The sequence below is a fragment of the Poecilia latipinna genome, unplaced genomic scaffold (genome assembly GCF_001443285.1).
Source record: "Poecilia latipinna isolate Pla-1442-1.1 unplaced genomic scaffold, P_latipinna-1.0 Scaffold888, whole genome shotgun sequence".
In the NCBI taxonomy this organism is placed as follows: domain Eukaryota; kingdom Metazoa; phylum Chordata; class Actinopteri; order Cyprinodontiformes; family Poeciliidae; genus Poecilia; species Poecilia latipinna.
The window spans coordinates 191,325-212,103 of record NW_015113504.1 but is presented as its reverse complement, the minus strand read 5'-3'; the positions used below and the strand labels follow the sequence as shown (position 1 = coordinate 212,103).

Below are 20,779 nucleotides of genomic sequence, written 5' to 3'. Positions count from 1 at the left end.
TGTTCATATTCCAGCAGGCTGAAACAATTAACTGATTCTGCTTCTGACAGGCAGTTAATCTGAATCTAAAACTGATTTTCTGCTCCAGAAATCCAAAGCGCCTCAGGATGTTTAGGTAAAGGTGATCAGATACTGTTCAATCTACTGATTATGGCTATAAAAACACACACACACACACACACACACACACACACACACACACACACAGATCACATGCTGGAGAAACACAGAAATTTGCTGTAAATTACTATTATAAGCAGCTTGCACATTAACCTTCATGTAAACACACAGACCATGGAGGTTTTCTTTCTTCACAGTTCTGCAGATTGTTGCACACAGCAACAGTTTAAGAATTTTAACATAAAATGTTCACTTTTTTTTTTTACCTTACCAACAGACAGAGTCGTTCCTCTGCTGAGTTACGGTAAAATATTTGCTACACAGATGACCTAGCGACACGGTGACACACGGAGTCCCTGACAGCAGACCTGTGTTTGTTTGACATGGAACCTGAACACAGCTGCACACGTGTGTGTGCTGCTCATGTGTGTGTGTTCTGGGAGAACTGGGGTGCATCTGGGCCAGATTAGTTGATGGGAGCAACAAGAAAACTGTTGTTTTGATGTGTCATCATTGACGAAGAGGACACACCCAGAGACTTTAAACCTGCAGCTTCACTTCTTCTCACTACCGACGCCATCTGAACCAAACTACAGGAACCTCTTTGTTTATCCCAACCAATATGAGGCTTCAGCTTCTCCACCCCTGATCTCTGGGTTATTTCGCCAGCGCCACCGTCTGGTGGCTCAGTGAAATACATCCAGCTCCTGGTGAGGAAAAAGAAGAGTGATGATAGCTGCTGGTGTTTTGCAGCTTCAGTCCTGCAGAGTCTGCAGATGTTAGAGAGCAGTTACTATGCAATAACTTCCAGTTTTCATTTACTCATTAAGCTTCTGGGTACATTTTGTACCCTTTTTCTTTTATTCATTAAGTATGGTTGGCAGAATGAGGAAAGAATCAGATGCTGACCTTTCTCCATATAAACGGTTCTAAGAAAAATGAGCCTGTGAGAAACTACTGGAAAATAAATAATTTTCCAGTAACAACAGCATATTAGGACAGAGGAGGAAAAAAAGAGGAGGAGTACATTTTCACCAAAAACTCAGATATTTTTTTAACTACAACACTTGGAAATGTCTGAGTTTGAAAAGCTGAAAATTTGCTTGAAACCCCCCCAGAAATGTTTTAATTATTCTCAGAAAATTTCTAAAAAATAAAATAAAATAAAAAAATCAGGGAAATTTCTCAGTTTCAAAAGTCAATATTTTTACTTTTTTGGACATTTTATTTATTTATTTATTTATTTATTTATTTATTTATTTATTTATTTATTTATAACAGACAAAAAGTAAAAACAGTAAAAAATAAAAAAATAAAACAAATGATCATGCCCACTGTATGCAATTTTTCATAATTTGCTCAAAAAGGAGCAGGTACAAGATACAAGATCTGAATTTCAAAAGTCCAGTCTGAGTATAATTGAAGTGAAATTTGAGTGTCTGATTATTGTTTGACTGTTCGTCACTAAAATGAAACGTTGTTCTGGCAGCAATATGACAACTGGAGGCCAAACCAGCCGGACAGCTTCTTCCAGTCTGGGGAGGACTGCGTGGTGATGATCTGGCATGAGGGGGGGCAGTGGAACGACGTGCCCTGCAACTACCACCTGACCTTCACCTGCAAGAAGGGAACAGGTGGGCTCCAACCCCATGTCAAACCTTTCAGTTCCCTCAGTGTTCAGAACTTCGCTGAACGTCTTTCTGTATCGCCCCCTGGTGTCTGAGCACAGGCGCAGAGTGTGTTAAGCTCACCACCATGAATGGTGGTGAGCTTAACACCACCAGTGTTAAGCTCCCAAGTGTTACAGTGTTAACTGTAACACTTGGGATTGATTCACTTTTTTCTTAACTCAGCGACTGAACACCCAGTAGTTCATACTGAACACCCAGTAGTTCATACTGATCTCTCGTCACATGTCATATAAGATTGTTCATGAGTTCTGTTTACCTGTCGCTGCACCGTCCATTGCTGATGACAGAACGTGTCCGTCACTCTAGCTGCTCTCTGTTTCTGACCCTGCAGTGGCCTGCAGCCAGCCGCCTTTAGTGAAGCACGCTGAAGTGTTTGGAGCAAAGAAGCCCCGCTATGAGATCAATTCCCTGGTCAGGTATCACTGCAAAAAGGGCTTCATCCAGAGACACACCCCGACCGTCCGCTGCTGCGCCAGCGGCCAGTGGGAAACGCCCAAAATCACCTGCATGAGCCGTAAGTGAGCTCTGAATGGGACTGAACGCCTGCAGCAGTTATCCTGCTGACACTTTTTTTTATCTGTCTCTCTCAGCTGCGACCTACCACCACTCAATGATTGTTGAGCACTATGGCAACCAGAGGGAAGAGCAAATGAGGAACCACGTCCATCACACCAACAGCCAAGGGAAGGCCAATCAGAGCCAGGAGCAGGAGCAGAGCTACGGCATCCTGCAGAGCCTCTGGAGCCCCTTCCAGGCCCGAGTTCAGCAGCTGTTCCGGCAGAAGAAGCACGCGAACCACAGGGATCACCCCGATCACTGAATGGGTTTGAGGATTTGTTCCAGAATCGTGAAGGCAACAGATCAATGCAGACTGGCCTTGTTGGTCCAGAGGCATCGATGGACAGAGGCAGTGTTGTTAGATCGCCTGTCTATTGAAGGGTCTCACAAGAACAACATGTGAGATGTGCCAACATGTATTTTCCAAAAAAACAACAAAAAAACAAACAAAAAAAAAAAACTATAGGATATTAACTGTAACACTTGGGATTGATTCACTTTTTTCTTAACTCAGCGATTGTCTCAGTTTTCATACAATGTTGAACAACTTGAGTCACTGACACTCTTTCTTGTTGCTTTAAGTTTTAGAAAATGCTCATGCTGAGAACACTTTGCTAAATATGTCACAACATTGCAGAGGGTTTTGTATGTGGATGATAGGACTCTCTCACTCTACCTTTTATAGAACAAGAAAACACGATTTTTGTAAAAGCACACCAAGAAACTACCATTTTTGTTATGAAGTTTTGAATTTGGTCAATATAAATTACTTTACTAGTATCAGAAAGACTGCATAGCATATGAACCACTAATATTCAAAGTGATGCCTAGTTGAGGATGTTTCAGTCCAGTCCAACAGGCAGGTTGGAAACGATTTTTCCAGATGACTTTGGGTCCTTACAGCAGTACAATGCACCCTGGCACACAGCAACAATAGAACAGCTTCAGTCAATGTTGTTTACTTGGCCTCCAAATTCCCCAGATCTCAATAGAACTGAGCATCTGCAGGTTGTGCTGGACAAATGGAAGGATTGTTCTCCACCTCTGACACCTGCTCAGTTTACTGCTGGTGTGCAGGACATCACAGCACACCTCTGTGGTCCAGAGGGATCCAACATTCCTCTGGTCAAAGGTGTTCTGTCAGAAGAAGGGGGACGGACACACTATTAGGCAAGCATGTCATAATGTTATGCCAGATCTGTGTACATCATCATTTAAAGGGGCAGTATTATGTATTTTCCAGGCACATTTAAGTGACTATGTTGCCTTCAGTTCTTATAAAAATGCTCAATATATCAAATATGACCTAAAAGAAATTTGACTTTTGTAATTTAAGGCTTTGAAATTGGGCCTCTGTCTCTTAAAAAAAAAAAAAAAAACTCCACCTCCAGGAAGTCATCACAACATGGCTCCTCTATTAACCCTTTAACAACGTTTTTACCAGTGTTGGTCCTATGATGAGGTCAGTAGATACACAGTTCTACCAGGTGTTTGCTAATTTCTGCTGGCTAGTCGGAAGGAGCTGAGTGATGGGAGTTGCAGGGAGGGCTGCTCTGTGAGGTGGAAACTGCAGCTCAGAGGAGGAGCTGTGTCTCAAAGGCGGGGCTAGGTCCACCCAGGTGTCTTGTGCAGCTGAATGGTTGCCATGGAGATTAAGGGATTTTTTTTTTCAATCATGCATGAATGAATTAAGATGACACCCCAGGTATGTTTTTGATGGGGGAATAACATTATAACATGATGTAAAGCTCTAAAACGTAGATTTTTACATAAAACTGCCCCTTTAAGCATTTGATTGAACACTTTGCTTTAGACTGGAATAGAATTACTAATGATTGAACATGAATGGGTTTTATTATGTTTTGGTGATTCAGATGTGATGTGTTTTTTGGCCGTTAGTTCAGTCTTCATTTCATCATTTGATGAAGTAACATGACATAAATTGATCTAACTCTTTAAGGATTAAGGTGCCACTGTGATCAGACTGAGGGACTGTTATTCCAGGTTTTATGGCCCAGGAAAAGAACATGTGTCTATCTTGTTTTGATTTTGTCTGGAGTTCCAGAAGTTTATGAAGCACTGGTGCCTGCAGCTGCTGGGACAATTTACCACAAATTACCAGGTGGAGTGCACTAACAACATAAAGTTTGCATGTTCCATAAAGTAATCTTTCTGCATGCATTTGGCAGCCTGGGTGTGGCCATGGAGGGAGCTGTGATGCACACCAGAGAGAGTGTGTTCAACAACAACATATGAGTTAGCTGAGCAGTTGCACTGGTGCCTTATTTAATGCTTTTAGGATAAGTTACTCATAAAACACCAAGTACTGGATCAGTCAGACACGCCCTGTTTGATCCTTTTATACAGTCTGACTGATTGATTTTTATTTTTTAAGTCCTAAAGGAATGTTTTGATTTTTTAAGGTGGTGATTTGCAGAAAGGTTGTGAGCAGTTACTATCTTACCTGCACAGAAACACATGCAGATTGTACATTGACAGGCCAGTTCCAATGCAGATCTAAAACAAGTCCAAAATATCAAAGTAGATCACTTTTCAAATATGAAATTATAATATATAGAGCAAATTTTATCTTTTCATATTCTAATCGCATAGTTGTTTTTATGGTTTGTTTTCTCTTTAGAGTTTTTATGTAGTCGGGGTGAAAATAGGACATTAATGCACACAAAGGTAAAAATGGAATATTAAAAATTTGCAATGTGTGCTGTTCCGGTTATTCATGAGCTATGTATTATGAAGCCATCTGACTTTAACTTATTGCATACTTTTACTATGAATGGACTGTGATTAAGTAAAGGCTGTTGGGCCAGAGGTGATTTATCCATTATTATCATCATTCTTAATGTTTACAGATTTTTGCCTGTCATTAATATGAATTTGAAACATTGTTACCATGTAGTCTTTTATGGTGCATTTCTAGTTTTTTGTTGTTGTTGTTGTTGTTTGTTTGTTTTTTGATACACAATGTATGTGTTTGACATGGTGCAACTCAAAATCAGTGCAACAAATTGACCGTAAAAATTCTTGTAGTTTCTCCATCATGAGGTTTTTTTTCATCCACATGCTGCACAGCTGGGATCTGTGTTCTGAAGTCTAGAAATAACAGATATAAACCTTTTCATGCTCCTTTTGAAATATTTTTTCTACATTGTCGTTACTGTACTTGATATATCTGTGGTGCAAAGGCTTATTTTTATGTAATCATTGTTCCATCCATTTTATCTGCGCAACATCTCATTATCTGTGTTTTATTGTATTTCTGTTTGAAGTCGAGACGTTGTAATAAAACTTTTACAGCTTTATGAAAAGGCTGTGGTTCTGATTTCTTCCTCTTGCTCTCATCTCCTGCTCTACAGTCTGAAGACCTTCTGATGTAGAATCAGATGAATATGAACGTCATGAAATTAGACAACATAAAGCATGTCAATATTTATTCCAAAAGCCATGAGTACTGTTTGGCGGTGAAAAAGCAATGAACTCAGACCGATATTGTTATTGTCTGATGTTTCTTGTAGCTGTTACTACTTGAAGTCACTGCAAACTGTGTGCAGTAATGCGATGGATCCTGAGTGTGTGCAGTTGTGTACACACTCAGGATCAGGTGATGCTGATCTAAATTCACTTCAGAAACTCAGAGATGAGTAAGTCCCACAGATGTTTTACAATTTATATTGTTCTGAAACCTCCATGATGCGTCATGGACATCTGTATCTACCAAACTTAAAATTAATTAATTAATTAATTAAAATTAATCAATAATAGATAATCCTGAGGATTTCAAAAATACTTTTTTATTGAAATCGTACAACATCAAACACTATTAAACACTGTTTACTCTCCTATTCACCAGAACCTACACTGCATCTATATTTCGGATATTGTAGAGCTTGGAGTCATTCACTCCTCCAGGCTAAATTAGACTGAAAGTTATTTTGTATAATCAATAAATGCATATCTAGGAAATCAGACTGACATCTCACAAAATGAACATAACACAATGAGCACAGGTACAATGTCTGTACTATAGTACAGTTTGAAAACAATTTTAGAAATAAATGGCATGTATAGAAGTATCATTACTCTCCTCAATAATCAGTGGAAATCATTTGTATGGATTATATTAATCAACATATTCTCATAATTCCTGACCAGCTTTTACATGTTTCCTCTGATATGTTGATGATTTTTCTCTGTAAATGAGTTTCAGCTCTATGAATTAGAAGGCCTTTTCTTCCAGAAGTCAGGACCCCTGCTGGGCTACTCCAAAATAATGTTACTACTACCAGTTAGAAACAGATATGAATCTTTCATAGATTTTAATTATTTGATATGATAACCTAAAGCAACTATAGAACCAAAAACAGTCATAACTAAAACATCTTCATGTTATCTTACTGTTCACTCTGTCAGAGAATTTAAACCTTATTTTATATTAAGAAAAACAAAAAAATGAAAAAAAAGAAATTAAATTGCAACAATCGATGTTTTACAGTTTTCTTTTTATTGTGTGATACAAAATTACAATGCCAAAAAAATGAACAAGAAAAAAAAATGAAATAAAAGCAAACAAAACAAGGAGACATTTACAGATGACACTATATATTAATCCAATGCTTAAAAATCAATAAGAACATGATGCAATCTGGATTTTCATATTGGTGTAATCTTTATTTTTTACAGTGTCATTGTTTCAAACTGAGACTTTCAGACTGAGAACTGGGTCGTTACAAACTATTGTCAGACTGACGGCTTGTGTAAGATCATCAGTTTATCCCTCAAACAGCAAAACTCAGTCACAGAGGAGCTGCAGTGGGAATGTATGAATCATGCTCAACAGCTGGGAACTGTGATGTGTCTTTTTTTTCTCAAACTTTATTGCACCTGAAGTGAAGAAAGCTGATATTGTTTGCTATTTTCAGCTGTTTTTCTTCCACACAAACTGTGGATGAAACAGAAAAACTCATTTTATTAGATAATCACAGTAGATGCCTCTGCTACCAGTTATGGTAGAAATGTTGCAGATAACTTGAGCCCTGGCAGCTGACTTGTCATGTTTTACACAACAGCCTTCATGAATCCAGTGTGAGACTGGATTCATGTGTTTTCATGTGCGTCAACATGAAAACCAAGACGTCACCAAAGCTGCTCTCATTCGCTTCCTAAAAGCAACCTTTACTTTGGCAGGAAGCTTGAACTACGGTTACAGAACCGACTGTAGGGAGCTCGGTGAATTGGCTCTGTGTTCTGTGGAAGTGTGACCCCTCCTTGTGGAAACACACGTGCTGCATTACTGCATCACTCAGGAACTATCCATCTGCAGACGGCCGGTGTGGAGTCAAACAGCCTCCCTCTGGTCAACGTCTCTTTTTTTTAATCTGCTATAATCCCTGCCTCATTAGTTGTCCTCTTACATGAAGAAGGTGTCAGGGATGATGATGCATTTAGTTGACTTTTTACTTCAAGATCTTAAAGGTTTCCTTATTGTGGAACTGGAATGACGAAGATCTCCGATGAATACAGAAAATCCCCCAAAAAAATACTCTGACTCACAAACATAGTTAAGCACAGAAAAATAATGGTTTGACTTGAAGCTAAAGTTAGCGCACTTCTAGACAGGAGAGGAGCATAAAGTAACATACGTACGGCATCAGGACTTAATAAGGGCTCTGCATGGTCGGGCCCAACTGACGTAGTCAGCAGTTGTTGTCGCAGTCACGTGACGAAAATTGTGTCATTTTGTTCTCATCCTCATTTTCTTGCCCCTATAGTGAACTTTACGCCCCCCCTCTCTCCATGCGAAAATATTGTGTGATTGCTCAGAATTTGGTGGGTGTGTTCATGTGTACAGCAGCCCCAACAAAAAGGAGTGTGTGAAAATGAATGTCCTAAAACTATGTGACTCTGCGTCAACCGTTCGACTTCACCCCAACCATGTGGGGCCTTCACTAGCGTCTGTCTGACCATTGTCTGAGTGACCAATGGTCAGTCCAGACAGTGAGTAAAGGTCAACGGTACCAACAATTGTGTGTCAAAATTTCGATATACCTCTCTACATCTGATGCTTGGACATCATGAACAAACGTGTCCCTACTTATATCATAGTTCAGCTCAATAACTGCGTTCCTTTCAGAGAGCTGCAGTTTTCATTACACTCATTACATTACCCACCATGGAGGAAGAGGAAGAGAAGAAGAAGAAAATAAAGTGAATAAATACCCAGAATATCAATGCTGTTTCCCAATCTTTGTTATTCCTGAGAAATAAATTATTCACACTGTAAAACAGTAGATCTCTCATCATCGTGTTTCTTCAAAATAAGGTCTGTCAACTATTCTGGAGCCACACTCTAACTCAAGGTATTACTGTCACTGTTGTCCTGGATACTCATAAACATCCTGGGGAGCGTAGAGGATCCTGGCTCTAGAAGTACAAATGACAAATTTGACTTTGCAGGTGCTGTGGCTGGGCAGTATGATGGAGGATTAGGGCCAATATCAGAAAATAAATCTATAAACATAAGAGAATAAGATAATTGTAATTGTATGACTTTATTCTCATATTATTACAACATTTTTCTCGTATTTTTCAACTTTATTCTTACCATATTATGAATTTATTCTCATAATACTATGGCTTTATTCTCATAGTTTTATTTTTATTTTTTCTAAGTATGGTCCCAATGCTCTGTCATTGAGCAGAGATATGAATTAGGAAACATAACTCACATTGGGCTGTCATAAGGTCAGCTGTGTAATCATGTAGAAGATCATATAAAAGTTAAAATATCCTAAACTATTTTAACAATATTTTAAATGATAAATAATGTATGTTGTGTTTAACTCACATTTTGTTCCATATCTGACATATTGTGTGGAAGTGTGGAGTAGTAAATGTAAAACATATGTAGACTTGATTTTTCTTTTACATAAGAGAGCTGTCATAAGTGGGAGTGGAGATCCCACAATGCAATATTTATACAATTAAGCTTATTGAAACTTCATGAGCTCAGTAAAATATTTTTAAAATTATGTACAAAGTGAGAAATTAGGAAATAATCATGACGAAGTGATTTGATGTTGACTAAGCCAATGTTTTGTTGTGAATTCTTGGTTTATTTTTTGTTCATTTAGAAGTTTGTAAGAGTTTGAATATCTCATTTTATTTTCATGTGAATATGGTGCAGATATTATTAGTTTATGTTTCTTTCTGTTGTTACATGAACTATTCATATTTATGACTGGGTGAAAGAAATAAAAAAAACTAAATCAAATGAAATAATGTTCAGTAATTTGTCAGGGATTCAGCCAGAGACAGTAGCAACATGCCAGCCTTCAGCTTGGTAACCTCAACCTGTATCTGTGCCTGTGAACACATAATGCCCATATATGGAAGAATCCCTTCCTGCTTTCATATAGAAATGACTGACTGTGTTTCTTCCACATACAGCAGGCTGCTACAGCTTGGCTGTTGTTTGCTCAGCATGCTGGGAGACTGAGAGACGCTTTCAACAGGGTCTTGGAGAGCTTAGATAGCATGTCATGAGCCACTTACTGCCAGCACATCTGCCCTGCTCACACACAGGCCTGGCTTCATCCAGTGTGTGACCTCAGCTGACTATGTGCCATCAACATTTTGTCACCAAGCGTTTCCTCTTTAATCTCATCCGGCCGTTTTTATTTTCACCTGCCTCCTAGGGATTGGGCTGTGCACTTTCAGCACAGATTTAGATTTTATGAACTCTAAACTGTTGATTACAGTGGAAATCCGAATTTATCCATTGATGGAAAAGGAAAGACATTATTTCTCTTTGTTATGAGCACCGAAAAAACCCCAAAAACAGCTGTAAAGATGTCAGTCTGTTTCTGCTTCAAATAAAGGTTGAAGTAGGTTTAGAGAGGTTCATGTATTTTTACTGTTTGAACCTTGAATAACATGACAAACATATCTTGAAAGTAACTTAAACCTAAAAGTGATATAAATTTAGCCAAAAAGTCAGAAAAAAAAACACAGCAGTTGTTTTAGGATTTTGGTTTGATCTGGTTTGGAGTTTTAGGGTTTCTGTTTTTGTTTCTATGCATTCTTGCTAACTGTATGTTAATCTCTCTGCTGAGTCTGGTTCTGTTGATCAGTCATTTCTGTCTCAGCTCTCTCGAGCTCCTTGTCTCCAGCCCAGCTGATGCTTGCTGCTAAGCAACCACCTGTCCAGCATACACACCTTCCTGTTAGTCAACCCTTTGTCAGATCCTTCAGGTTCTTTCCTTCCTACTGCGCTGCCAGTCTAACTCACACCAGAACTTTACAAATTCACTAAACTACCTAGTTTAGCCCTCAGAATCCCAATAACTGAATAATTATGCCGATTAGTTTTTAGGTACATTTTGTATGTTTTCATTCACTTCAAACTACATCATGTAACTTTAACAATATATCTTTTGAACATGTTTGTAAAACTGTCACCATGTGGTGGGAGTGTAATATGAGACAGATAAACTGTGGAGAGATGGAGCTCCTCTATTTCTGCCCAGTGCTCCTGTTGCTCTCTGAACAATCTTAAAAACAACCAATCAGAGGCAAGGGGAGTGTCTTAGTGTTGTCAATCAGGCTCGTGTACAAACAAGTGTATTTGTTCACATGATAGCAGGTGCATCTGGTAGAACGAAGTCTGGACATGCATTTCCAAAAATATGTTTTAGCAGTTAATTAATCAATCAGATAATTAATTAATTGATTTGGATAGTTTTTAATCCCTTAATAAATACATTTGAAAACTGCATTTTGTACTTAGTTTATCTTCATCTGAAATTCACATTTATTTCATGATCTAAATCATGTTAAGTATGACAAAAGCAAAAACCCTAAAACAATCCATAATACTTGTTTACTGCACGTACTGTATGGGTTCTTCGATTATCTTGGAAATGTACTAAATTTAAAAATCTTAAAATGTTTCCTTTACTCATTTAAACCACTGAAGAAACTAACTCAAAGTTCCATATTTTAGGGAGCATTAAAAAAGGAAAGTCCTTTGAATTAAATCGTAAAATACAGCAAATACCATCTCATCCAGTCTTCAACTACAGAAAAAAAGCATCAGATGAAGACGTAAGAGTCATTTTTAACTTTTAGAACAGGTCATGCTAAAAGTATTGTGTCCAAAAGAATATAATGACAAGGCTTGTTCTGCTCATTCAACTTAAACCCAGTAACTGTATCAAAAATAACACTTTATCAAAGCATTGACACGAAGTTGAGAGTAAATCTTCTGGAAGCTGTTTAGCTGTGTACTTCTTATAGCTGAGCCATGCTCTGAAGCCAAACACTACGACAGCCTACAGTCCCTGCATCGCTCTAGAAGTGACAGCGACCCAAGCAACACGATCAACGCTGCTTCTACTCAGGCAAAGCATTTTGGGAGGAAAATTACTGTTTATGTCGTCCACTATCCTTAATGTCATCTGATCAGTGCAAACACCTCCCAACCCCAACCCAGCCCCAACCCAGCCTCAACCCCAGCCCCAACCCAGCCTCAACCCCAGCCCAACCCCAGCCCAACCCCAACCCCAACCCCAGTCCCAGCCCCAGTCCACCCTACTAATACTGCAATATGTTTTACGTAAACTAAGAAGACATTGGCCAGAGAGACAGCAACAAACATTTCTACAGTGTATAAAAAATATCAACACAAATACATTTCTAAGTTTATCACATTCTACATACTTAGAAAACACGTTGCTAACAGCTAGATGTTCCTATTTGTTTTTGTCTTTGCTGTTGGTCCAAGTTTGGTCCAATGCATTTGTAGAAAAAACATGAAAAAAAGCATATGGTAGGATGCAGCTATAGCACCTTGTTGAGAGGGGAGGGGCAGTCGGGAACGGTTCAGCTAACGAGTCCTGCCTAACGAGCTTCACAGAGGCTGAGCTTTCATCTGCTCTTCATGTTGGGACCGAAAACAGGATAAGTGCCCAACGTTTTGGTCCAACCGTGACACACTTAGCTGTTGTTAGATTTGTTGGCATGTTTTTTCTTGTATGACATTTTTGCATTAGCTTTTATATTTCCAAATCTCACCCACACACGTCAGCCTACCCAACTGATTATTTGCATTGATTAAATAATATCTAATATATGTGTAAAATATATTTTAAGGTCCTGAATGATGATGCAACATCTCCCGTGTGAAAGCATCACTTGTTATTACAATTCTCTTTTCTATGCATTTTAACCCATTGAGAGTGTTCTTTGACGTCTATGTTTGTGCATGCTTGTGAACCATGTATAGATGTAAGTGTTCGTAGGATTAGTTGTTTTCCTTGTAGCAATACACTCCGTACAGCTTGTGCTTCTTGTCAGGGAAGCCATTGAACCTCACAGCGGCCTCTGTGGGGCTGCAGCGGCGCCTTGGATGATAGATGGGGTAACGGACGCTGGCGTCCGCCAACCAGCCGGCGTCACAGCGATCGTACTTGTTCAGCTTCCAGGCAGCAAACATTTGGCCAACCTTGGCGATCTGAGCACCATCTTTTTGACAAGCCCTCACAGCCTCGTCATAGGTGAGCTTAGACGACTGGATCAGGTAGTAGAATTTACCTGGGAGGAAAAACACAAACAATAAGAGAACCAGAACCATGTTAGACGATGTGTTGCTGCTGCTCATCATCCCTCTCCTTCTCCCCGCTGCTCTCTGCCTCTCTGCAGCTAGCACAGCCTGCTGTGAATGCTACGGCTAGTTAGCATGGAAAGTTGTTTCTCCACCATTAGCACATTAAGTGTCGTGTACACTAGGCTGACAGCACTAAGACTCTCCTCCTGGCTCTGTTTGTTGTTTTTGATCGGGAGCGGTGCATTTCTTCAGATGGGCAATAACAGCTTAGGGAGGAGATTGATCTTTTTACAGATTACCTTTCTCATATCAAAGTTGACAATGACAGTTTTAACACATAAGTAAAAAAAAAAAAAAAACATATTTTTTTATTAGTAGGTATTCTGCTAAACATTTCTGTATGAGATGTTGAACCACAAGGTGAATTCAGGTATCGGGACATGAGGAGAAACCCCCTCCTCAGACACAAGTCTGACCCCTCACCTTTGTGGAAGGAAGTGAAGCAGAACACGTCGTAGTGACTCTTGTCCTTGTCTCTCAGGCCGTAGTTGCGAATGCCCGGCACAGTGTTCCTCCCTCCGCAGGGTTCTCTGGGGGTGGTGATGGGGTACTGCACAGAGCCGTCGCTCAGCCAGCCGGCGTTGCACCAGTCCATCCCGCCGCGCCACGCCTCGTACAGCTGGTCGAAGGATGCCACCACGGCATCCTGGTCTTGACATGCCCGCTCGGCATCATAAAAATTCAGGTTGTAGCGGCCCAAGCGGGGGAAGTAGGGAAAGACAACACCTGCAGGGAGAGGCCAACAACAGGAAAGCCTTGATGTAATAATTCTGTTGTACATGGGAAATAAAACTAGAATTTTTTCAGTTTTTATTGGCCCTTATGAATAACAGGAGATGAAGCACAGCTGCTGCCGGCGTTTTTAGCTCTAGGCTCTAATAGCAGGTGTCCCCAGCTACTCACAAACATAACGAAACTGCTTTGACACTAATGTGCATCATGCTCACATTTGCTGACATTCCTCCCAGCAGTCTTTGACCCTGGAGCTAAATTTAGACAGAGCCCATTGATACAATACAACACTGACATTGCATACTCCTTCCAAGAGCTCATTGCTTTCTGTTCTAAAAAGCTCGACCACCCAATCATTTTACCTTCAAGTTCGAGGGACACCACCACCGTGTCATCCTCCAGACCATCAATCACTTCACATTTGTATCTCCCATAATCGTCCAAAGTGACATCTGTCATCACCAGGGAGGCATCCATCGGGGAGGTGCCTTGCAATTGGACACGTCCTTGGAAAGTCCCGTAACTCCTTTTGTGGTAACCCATGGCGACAAACACGTCCACCTAGAGCACAGTCAAAGGACTTCTCATTTTACACTGTCACAACCTTGTGACAGTTTGAACAAATATGTAAAAAACATATATTTTTTATAGAAGTTGCATACTGCAGCTTTAAATTAGACTAAATGTTTCCCGTTTTAGGTCAAATAGGATTAGCAACAATGTCTGAAATGCCTAAATATCAAAACACTGAGCGAAACATTCCTACATTACTTTCTGCAAATTCAGAAGTGGATATACATCACTGTCCCTTGAAACAAGCTGGAAAATCCCAGATGATCGTCTCATCATTTGTCAGCTTCTTACAGGTCAATTTACAATATCTGAGTTATTTGGATGAATGCCTGTAGGTGCATTAAAAGCAACAGCCATGATATCAGGACTAGTGTTTGTTGGCTATTTGAAAGCAGTTCAGTGTTAAATGATCCACTGAGATGATTTTAATCAAACATTATATTTATGCTAAATTAGGAGTCAAAATGGTTGCAGAGCTTTTATGATGCATTAACAAAAACTATCTTACATTTTAAACAAAACAATTAGTTTCATATTTGAATTGAAATTCCACTGAAGGATTCAATTATTTTAATGTCATTATTATATTTGAACAATAAATCAATAACAATGTATATCAAGATAGACACCTTATAAATATTAATAGATAATATGTCTGATACAATGTTCAATACTTTTACTGAACTCTGATCCAAAACCGCACAGCATTCTGGGAGATGCAGGCAGAGGAAAGGCTTCAGCTGCTCAGCTTCTCCCGGCCTGCTGTAGCCATTATAACTGAGAAAATAGAAAGCATTTTCATCTAATTCAGATCAGTTGTTACCTCTTTCAGATAGTCTGAAGTCAGTTTGGTCCACTTGATCCTCATCTTGCGACTGGGTGGCAGTTGCTGCTCTCTCTGGATCAGGCATGGTAATGTTACATTTCCTCCTCGCCTCGTTACAACCTTGGCTTGTTCAGGCATCACATTGAACTTGGGCCCATTTTCTGCAAAACAGAGATTTATTGTAATTGCAACCAGTATACTTACTGACATTTAAGACCAAACAGGACAACAAAAGTAATGTTTGCAGAAGTCCATTTGTTCATTAGGTTAAGATCAACACAACCAACATTTTGTAAACGTTTGAATGTTTTCATGAACTGGTAGTGCTTTTTTTTCACAAAAAATGATCTAATTGTACAAAAGTATCAGTCAGGAGAAGGATCCAGAGGAAATCCTACAGTACTATCCATTCACCATGGCAAGCTGGAGGTAGTCACTAATAACATGAGACAAAAAAACACATTAGAAACATCATCAGTTTCTCCCAAATTCATTAGAGAGATTTAAGATAAAAAGTCAACAGCAACGCTTAAGAATCTCTAAGGACAGTTGGTAACACTTTATTTGAAGGGGGTTGAATAAGACTGACATGACACTGTCATAAACATGACATAACACCTGTCATGAACATGAATAAGCCTTCATGAATATTTATGACTGTTGTCATAAAGTGTCATTTAGTAAATTATGACACTTTTAATACAAAGTTGACATTATTCAAAATGTCTTTGTTATGACAACTTGACATTAACCAAGAAATCATTACTGATATAAATTTGTTATAAAAGTATTACTGATTGCCCTTTAAAAATCAGGTAACTTTATGCTATTAAAGGTAAAGTTTAAACAGTAATGATTTATTGGTTAATGTCAAGTTGTCATAATAGACATTTTGAATAATGTCAACTTTGTATTAAAAGTGTCATAATTTACCGAATGATGTTTTATAACAACAGTCATAAATATTCATGAAGGCTTATTCATGTTCATGACAGGTGTTATGTCATGTTTATGACAGTCTTATTCAACCCCCTTCAAATAAAGTGTTACCGGACAGTTTGTCTCCTGCAGGCGACAACAATCTCATGTACTCTCTGTGCATAAACAAATACAATAAGTTGCAAACCAAAAATCTGTTTTTCCAAAAACACAAATAAATAAAAAATTCAAATCCCTATAATCCCTTTGGCCTACCCAACTAACCTTCCATCTGTGGGTTCACCTGAAGAGAGCTGATGTGCCGATAATCTGATAGATTTGGAAAATGTTTCCATGACTGGAGGAATATTAAAGTGTGATTCTGATAACACATTAATCAACCAAGACTGCAAGATGAAATAGAGTCAAAATGTGATTTATTCTAACAAATTTGGATACATTTGTTAGAATTTCTTCAAACAAAGTTAAAAAATAACACGAGGAGACACTGAAAGAGGCAACAGCCATAAGTGTTGCTGTATTTTAATGCTTGACTGAGTTTCTTTGATAGATAGCTCAATAAACTTCAATAACACAGACCTGACCTTCACTCCTTCGTTGGCTCTCTGTAAATAAAATTATTTTGTTCTTTGTTGGACTAGAATGTTTACTAAAGATACAGTCAGAGGTGACTTTAAAGGTAACTGAGGCAGTTTTAGGTAACCTCCACCTCCTGACCTCCTTTCATCTGGCCTATCCACAAACCTTCTGACAAATATCCAGCTTCAGAGTGATCCAGGAATATTCTGAGCAAACTGATGGCCCTAGTTTGGGTTTGCCTCTGTAAACTCTCCCCTCCTTCACTGAGCTTATGTTGACTGCCTCCACACAAAACGTTTAATTCCAGCTGCTGCCTAAGCACGAATGAGATTAGCTAAACAGCAAATGGCACATTGATTCCATGCTTTGTGCTGAAGAACTGCAAGAGTGAAATCCTGTGCCTCTTCATGACACTCATGTTGTTAACAGTCTGCACCGAGTAGGCTGTGTGGAAACACACCACATCCTATTATATATTCATCATCTTGTTTTACCACTTAAAGGACAAACATCAGCAGTGACTTAAAAAGCAACTTAAGATGTTTTCTCAGGTGATAGTCAGGTAGACGTGGTTTGATTGGGGACTAAAATTGCAACATTTGTTACATTTTCAGCTGATGTGGTTTTCCTTCACATTGCACTGTGTCAAGCAAACCAAACCCTTTTAAAAACATGTTCCCCCCTTGCCTGTGGTGGTGCTACCCCAAGAACCACTGAAGGAAATGAAACCAAAAGCTCAGAAGCAAAACTTTCCTCTTCATGAAATGTAAATAAAAATGGAGTGGTGTTAGATTTTACCGGTTGTAGGATTTCTCTTCTGTCGTTTGTAAAAGACTACAATCTATTGCTCCTGCTNGCGCTAATTTTCCGCACTTGATTTGGTCGTATTTACCCAGAATGCCCTGTGTGATATTCCACTTCCTGCTTTTAGTGCGGCCTCTGGTTTGCTTTTCATTTGAACCACATCAGAGCCACTTCAACTGAACCAAGACTGAGGTTTGTAGGCGGACCAGAGTTCGACTACGCATTCACGCCTTAAAGCAAACTAAACAGGGCTGGTGTGAATGCACGGTAAAATGTCCATCAATCTGATGAAGGATGTAGGGACCATTTTTGAACAAAATGAAGCCTATTATTCTAAAGACAAAAATAAAATTGAGAAGTCGTAAACATTTAAGACAGTAGTCAATCTTTTTGAAATCACTCTCACATTGCATTGCTCAGAGAAATTGTAGAAAATAATTCAGTAGAAACTTAATCTCAGTTGCTAAAGGCCCTAGTTAGGATGTCGAAGTTTACGACATTTCAATTAGAAACGTGTCCAAAGAAAGCATTTTCTGGTTTCCAAAGAAAGCATTTGTCATTTTCTTCTCTAGGAAGAAAATGACAGCATAACCTAAGTGTGCAAAAATACTCCGAAATTAAGCAGAAGGCTGGAACAATGTCCTGTCCATGTTTGGTGAAACCCTAACAGCTGATGACTGGGCCTCATTTTGCAGCTACAGGAACCCAGCCACCCTGTAATCACTGAGTCAACATCAGCTTTGTATACCACAGTATTGTAGGTTGAAGTGTGAGGCAGAGTTTTGCTCCAAACTGGGATATGCAAGCATTGAATTGATATAGTATAAAGTCGGGTAGGTCAAAATGTATCCATAGTAGAGTAAAGTTAACTCATACAGAAAGCAACTGTGTCAAATTGATGTTTCTAAAGATGGTACATCAGGATACTAATCATCATGGATATACTCTTCATATACAGATTTTACAATTTGACTTCTTTGTTATTAGCAAATGTGGAACATTTGAATTTTAATATGAGAATTTTAGAACCCAGTGAAGACTTAGGGTGCATTCAGTCTGATGTGGACCAAAACAGCAAACTCTGGTCCAAACTTAGGATTCAGTGCGGTAGAAATGAACTCTGGTTCAGTTTGAATGTTTATATGAACGCCAACCGGACCGGAGACCACTCCAAAAGGAGGAAGAGAACTATAAACACAAGGCATTCTGGGTAAATACAACTAAAACAAATGTGTAAGTCTAGCGCTAGCAGGAGAAATGACCCGGGGTCTTTTATCAAAAACAAAAGAGAAATCTTACAACCTCTAAAATCTGATGCCACTTCATTTTTGTTTACATTCCATGAGGAAGGACGTTGCTCTCAGTGTCTTCTACTGAGGTTTTCCTTTAGTGGCTTTTTGTGCAGCGCCACCACAGGCCAGGAGAGGAACATGTTTTTAAAAAGGTTTGGTGGGTTTGACACAGTGCAGCGTGAAAGAGAAGAGGCAGCTGAAAATGGAACATATATTATCATTTTTTCCCCTGTTCCAACCACGTCTACTAGACTATCAGGTGGGAAAACACATAAACATACCACAAACATACAGAGTTTTGATATCAGAACTCTGCGAACAGCTTTTAGAATCTTGACATTTACAGAGTTTTTATCTGTCAGTACACAAACTCTAGAACAATATCTGTGTTTGACTGCAGCCTTATCTCTGAGCCACACTGATAAGTCGAGTGTTCTGCAGAGAGAGTGTCATGAACGAAACACAGCAAAGAACACTAAAACAACTCTGTATCTCATCTGATAGAGCAGAGCTCAGGACTGTGAGCGAACAGAAGGGAAACAAAACTTACCTGTGACATAGATGGTTCTGGAGTGCTCCAGCTCAGGGTACAGAATGTCTAAATTGGTTTCCGCAACACTCAGGGAGACCAAAGCACAGATCAGCACAGGAATCATCTTCACTCAATGTACTCCAAGTCCGATCACTGCAGAAACACACACACACACACACACACACACACACACATGCACACACACAGAGGGAGACGTTGGGTTAATGTTTCGCAAACTTGTCCTGTAGAACTGTGTCATTGTTGCAGGACAGACAGAAAGCTATTAACGCATGCAGCTTCGGAGAACATCATCTGTATCTGCATGGCTCTTCCCTGCAGCATCTCCAGAAACTACAGGGGAGCAGAGTGGCGCGCTGCCGACTCGCCTCGAGCACTTCCACAGCCAAACACAAAGTCTCAGAGTCTCACTGCAAAGTTGACTCAGCAAATTAACAAAAAATATCTGAGATGCAGAAACTGAACTTCAAACAAGAATCCCATTAGGACAGAGGAACACAAAAAGCACAATACACTCTAAAGGAAGCGCAGTGTACCTACTGTGTGAGAAACACCGGCAGAGTGAGGAGGCAGCATGTCCTAATCACCAGCAGTTCCAGATTGCAGGCAGACTGCCACAGCGCAGTGACTGCCTCAGTCAGCTTCTCTCAGTCTCAACCCTGACTAGTGAGTACATTCAGGATAACCCTCACATTCTGCACATATTACACCTGAAGAATGTCAGCCAAAAAAAAATTGAATTGTAAAAAATAAAAAAAAAAAAAAAAAAAAAAGAAAAACCCTGACATGCATAATAAAGATGGCATGACAGGGAATTGGTGTATTTGTGCTAAATGCTCTTTTATTCTGTCATCCCTGGATAAAATTCACCAGAACCATTTGCTTTGAGTCACTTAGTGCAGCGGACTCCTCGTCTATTTACAGTTCAGTATTTACAATTTTTTTTAGTGGAAAATTAGCCAAAGCAACTGTAAATGATTCTCTGGAAATATGTCTATTTGCAGATATTTTCATAGAGTACCTAAAATATTTGAAAGAAAAGGCAACCTGAGGATCTAAGATATCAAAGCCCAGTGGTAATAATGAAGACCTTGGATGTTATCTTCTGCTGTAGTGCTAAGAAGAATCCTGTTATGCTGTATTAAGTTATATTTGTTGTTTGAAATACTAAGATAGGCAGGTGTAAGAGTCTTTAGCTATTATTAGAGTTTTTAAATGCTGTCTATGTGTTTTATAAAGTTTATCACAGACAAAATATGGTAAATAAACGACAACCAGTTAATGTTGTGGGGCAAGATCTATGAAGGGTGTGTGTATGAACCGACTGTCTTTTTCATCGTGTGCTGAAGTGCAGCTGTGTGTGCAGTAGTAATCAACTAGAAAATTCCGCAGAAATTTTAAGGGGCATGCCAAAGTGTGCCCGTCGGTTTTTAA

At 39.2% G+C, this 20,779-nt stretch overlaps 2 protein-coding genes across 2 annotated transcripts in view; one reads left to right on the top strand and one right to left on the bottom strand.

The window, feature by feature from the left end:
• vcanb (versican b) overlaps window positions 1-2,828 on the top strand; it is a 32,910-nt gene extending 30,082 nt beyond the window's left edge. Inside the window, exons 15-17 of the mRNA XM_015048495.1 lie at window positions 1,610-1,754; window positions 2,143-2,325; window positions 2,402-2,828. Coding sequence (XP_014903981.1) covers window positions 1,610-1,754; window positions 2,143-2,325; window positions 2,402-2,631 — 558 coding nt within the window. The 3' untranslated portion in view covers window positions 2,632-2,828. The remainder of the gene's footprint in view (window positions 1-1,609; window positions 1,755-2,142; window positions 2,326-2,401) is intronic.
• Window positions 2,829-12,431: 9,603 nt separating this feature from the next.
• hapln1b (hyaluronan and proteoglycan link protein 1b) lies at window positions 12,432-19,973 on the bottom strand. The gene is made up of 6 exons (XM_015048493.1): window positions 19,886-19,973; window positions 19,346-19,480; window positions 15,179-15,342; window positions 14,145-14,343; window positions 13,474-13,776; window positions 12,432-12,977 (listed from the first exon to the last, which is right to left on the bottom strand). Exons 2-6 carry the CDS (start codon window positions 19,449-19,451, stop codon window positions 12,688-12,690), a joined length of 1,062 nt encoding a protein of 353 aa, XP_014903979.1. The 5' UTR covers window positions 19,452-19,480; window positions 19,886-19,973; the 3' UTR covers window positions 12,432-12,687.
• Window positions 19,974-20,779: the final 806 nt, after the last annotated feature.

Excerpts from the sequence above, each read along its gene's own strand:
- hapln1b (XM_015048493.1), bottom strand. The coding sequence starts at position 19,451 with ATGATTCCTGTGCTGATCTGTGCTTTGGTCTCCCTGAGTGTTGCGGAA. Across the intron at positions 13,777-14,144 it reads GGTGTCCCTCGAACTTGAAG|GTGTTGTCTTTCCCTACTTC; the intron begins GTAAAATGATTG and ends CTCTCCCTGCAG. Across the intron at positions 12,978-13,473 it reads CTTCACTTCCTTCCACAAAG|GTAAATTCTACTACCTGATC; the intron begins GTGAGGGGTCAG and ends TTTTCCTCCCAG.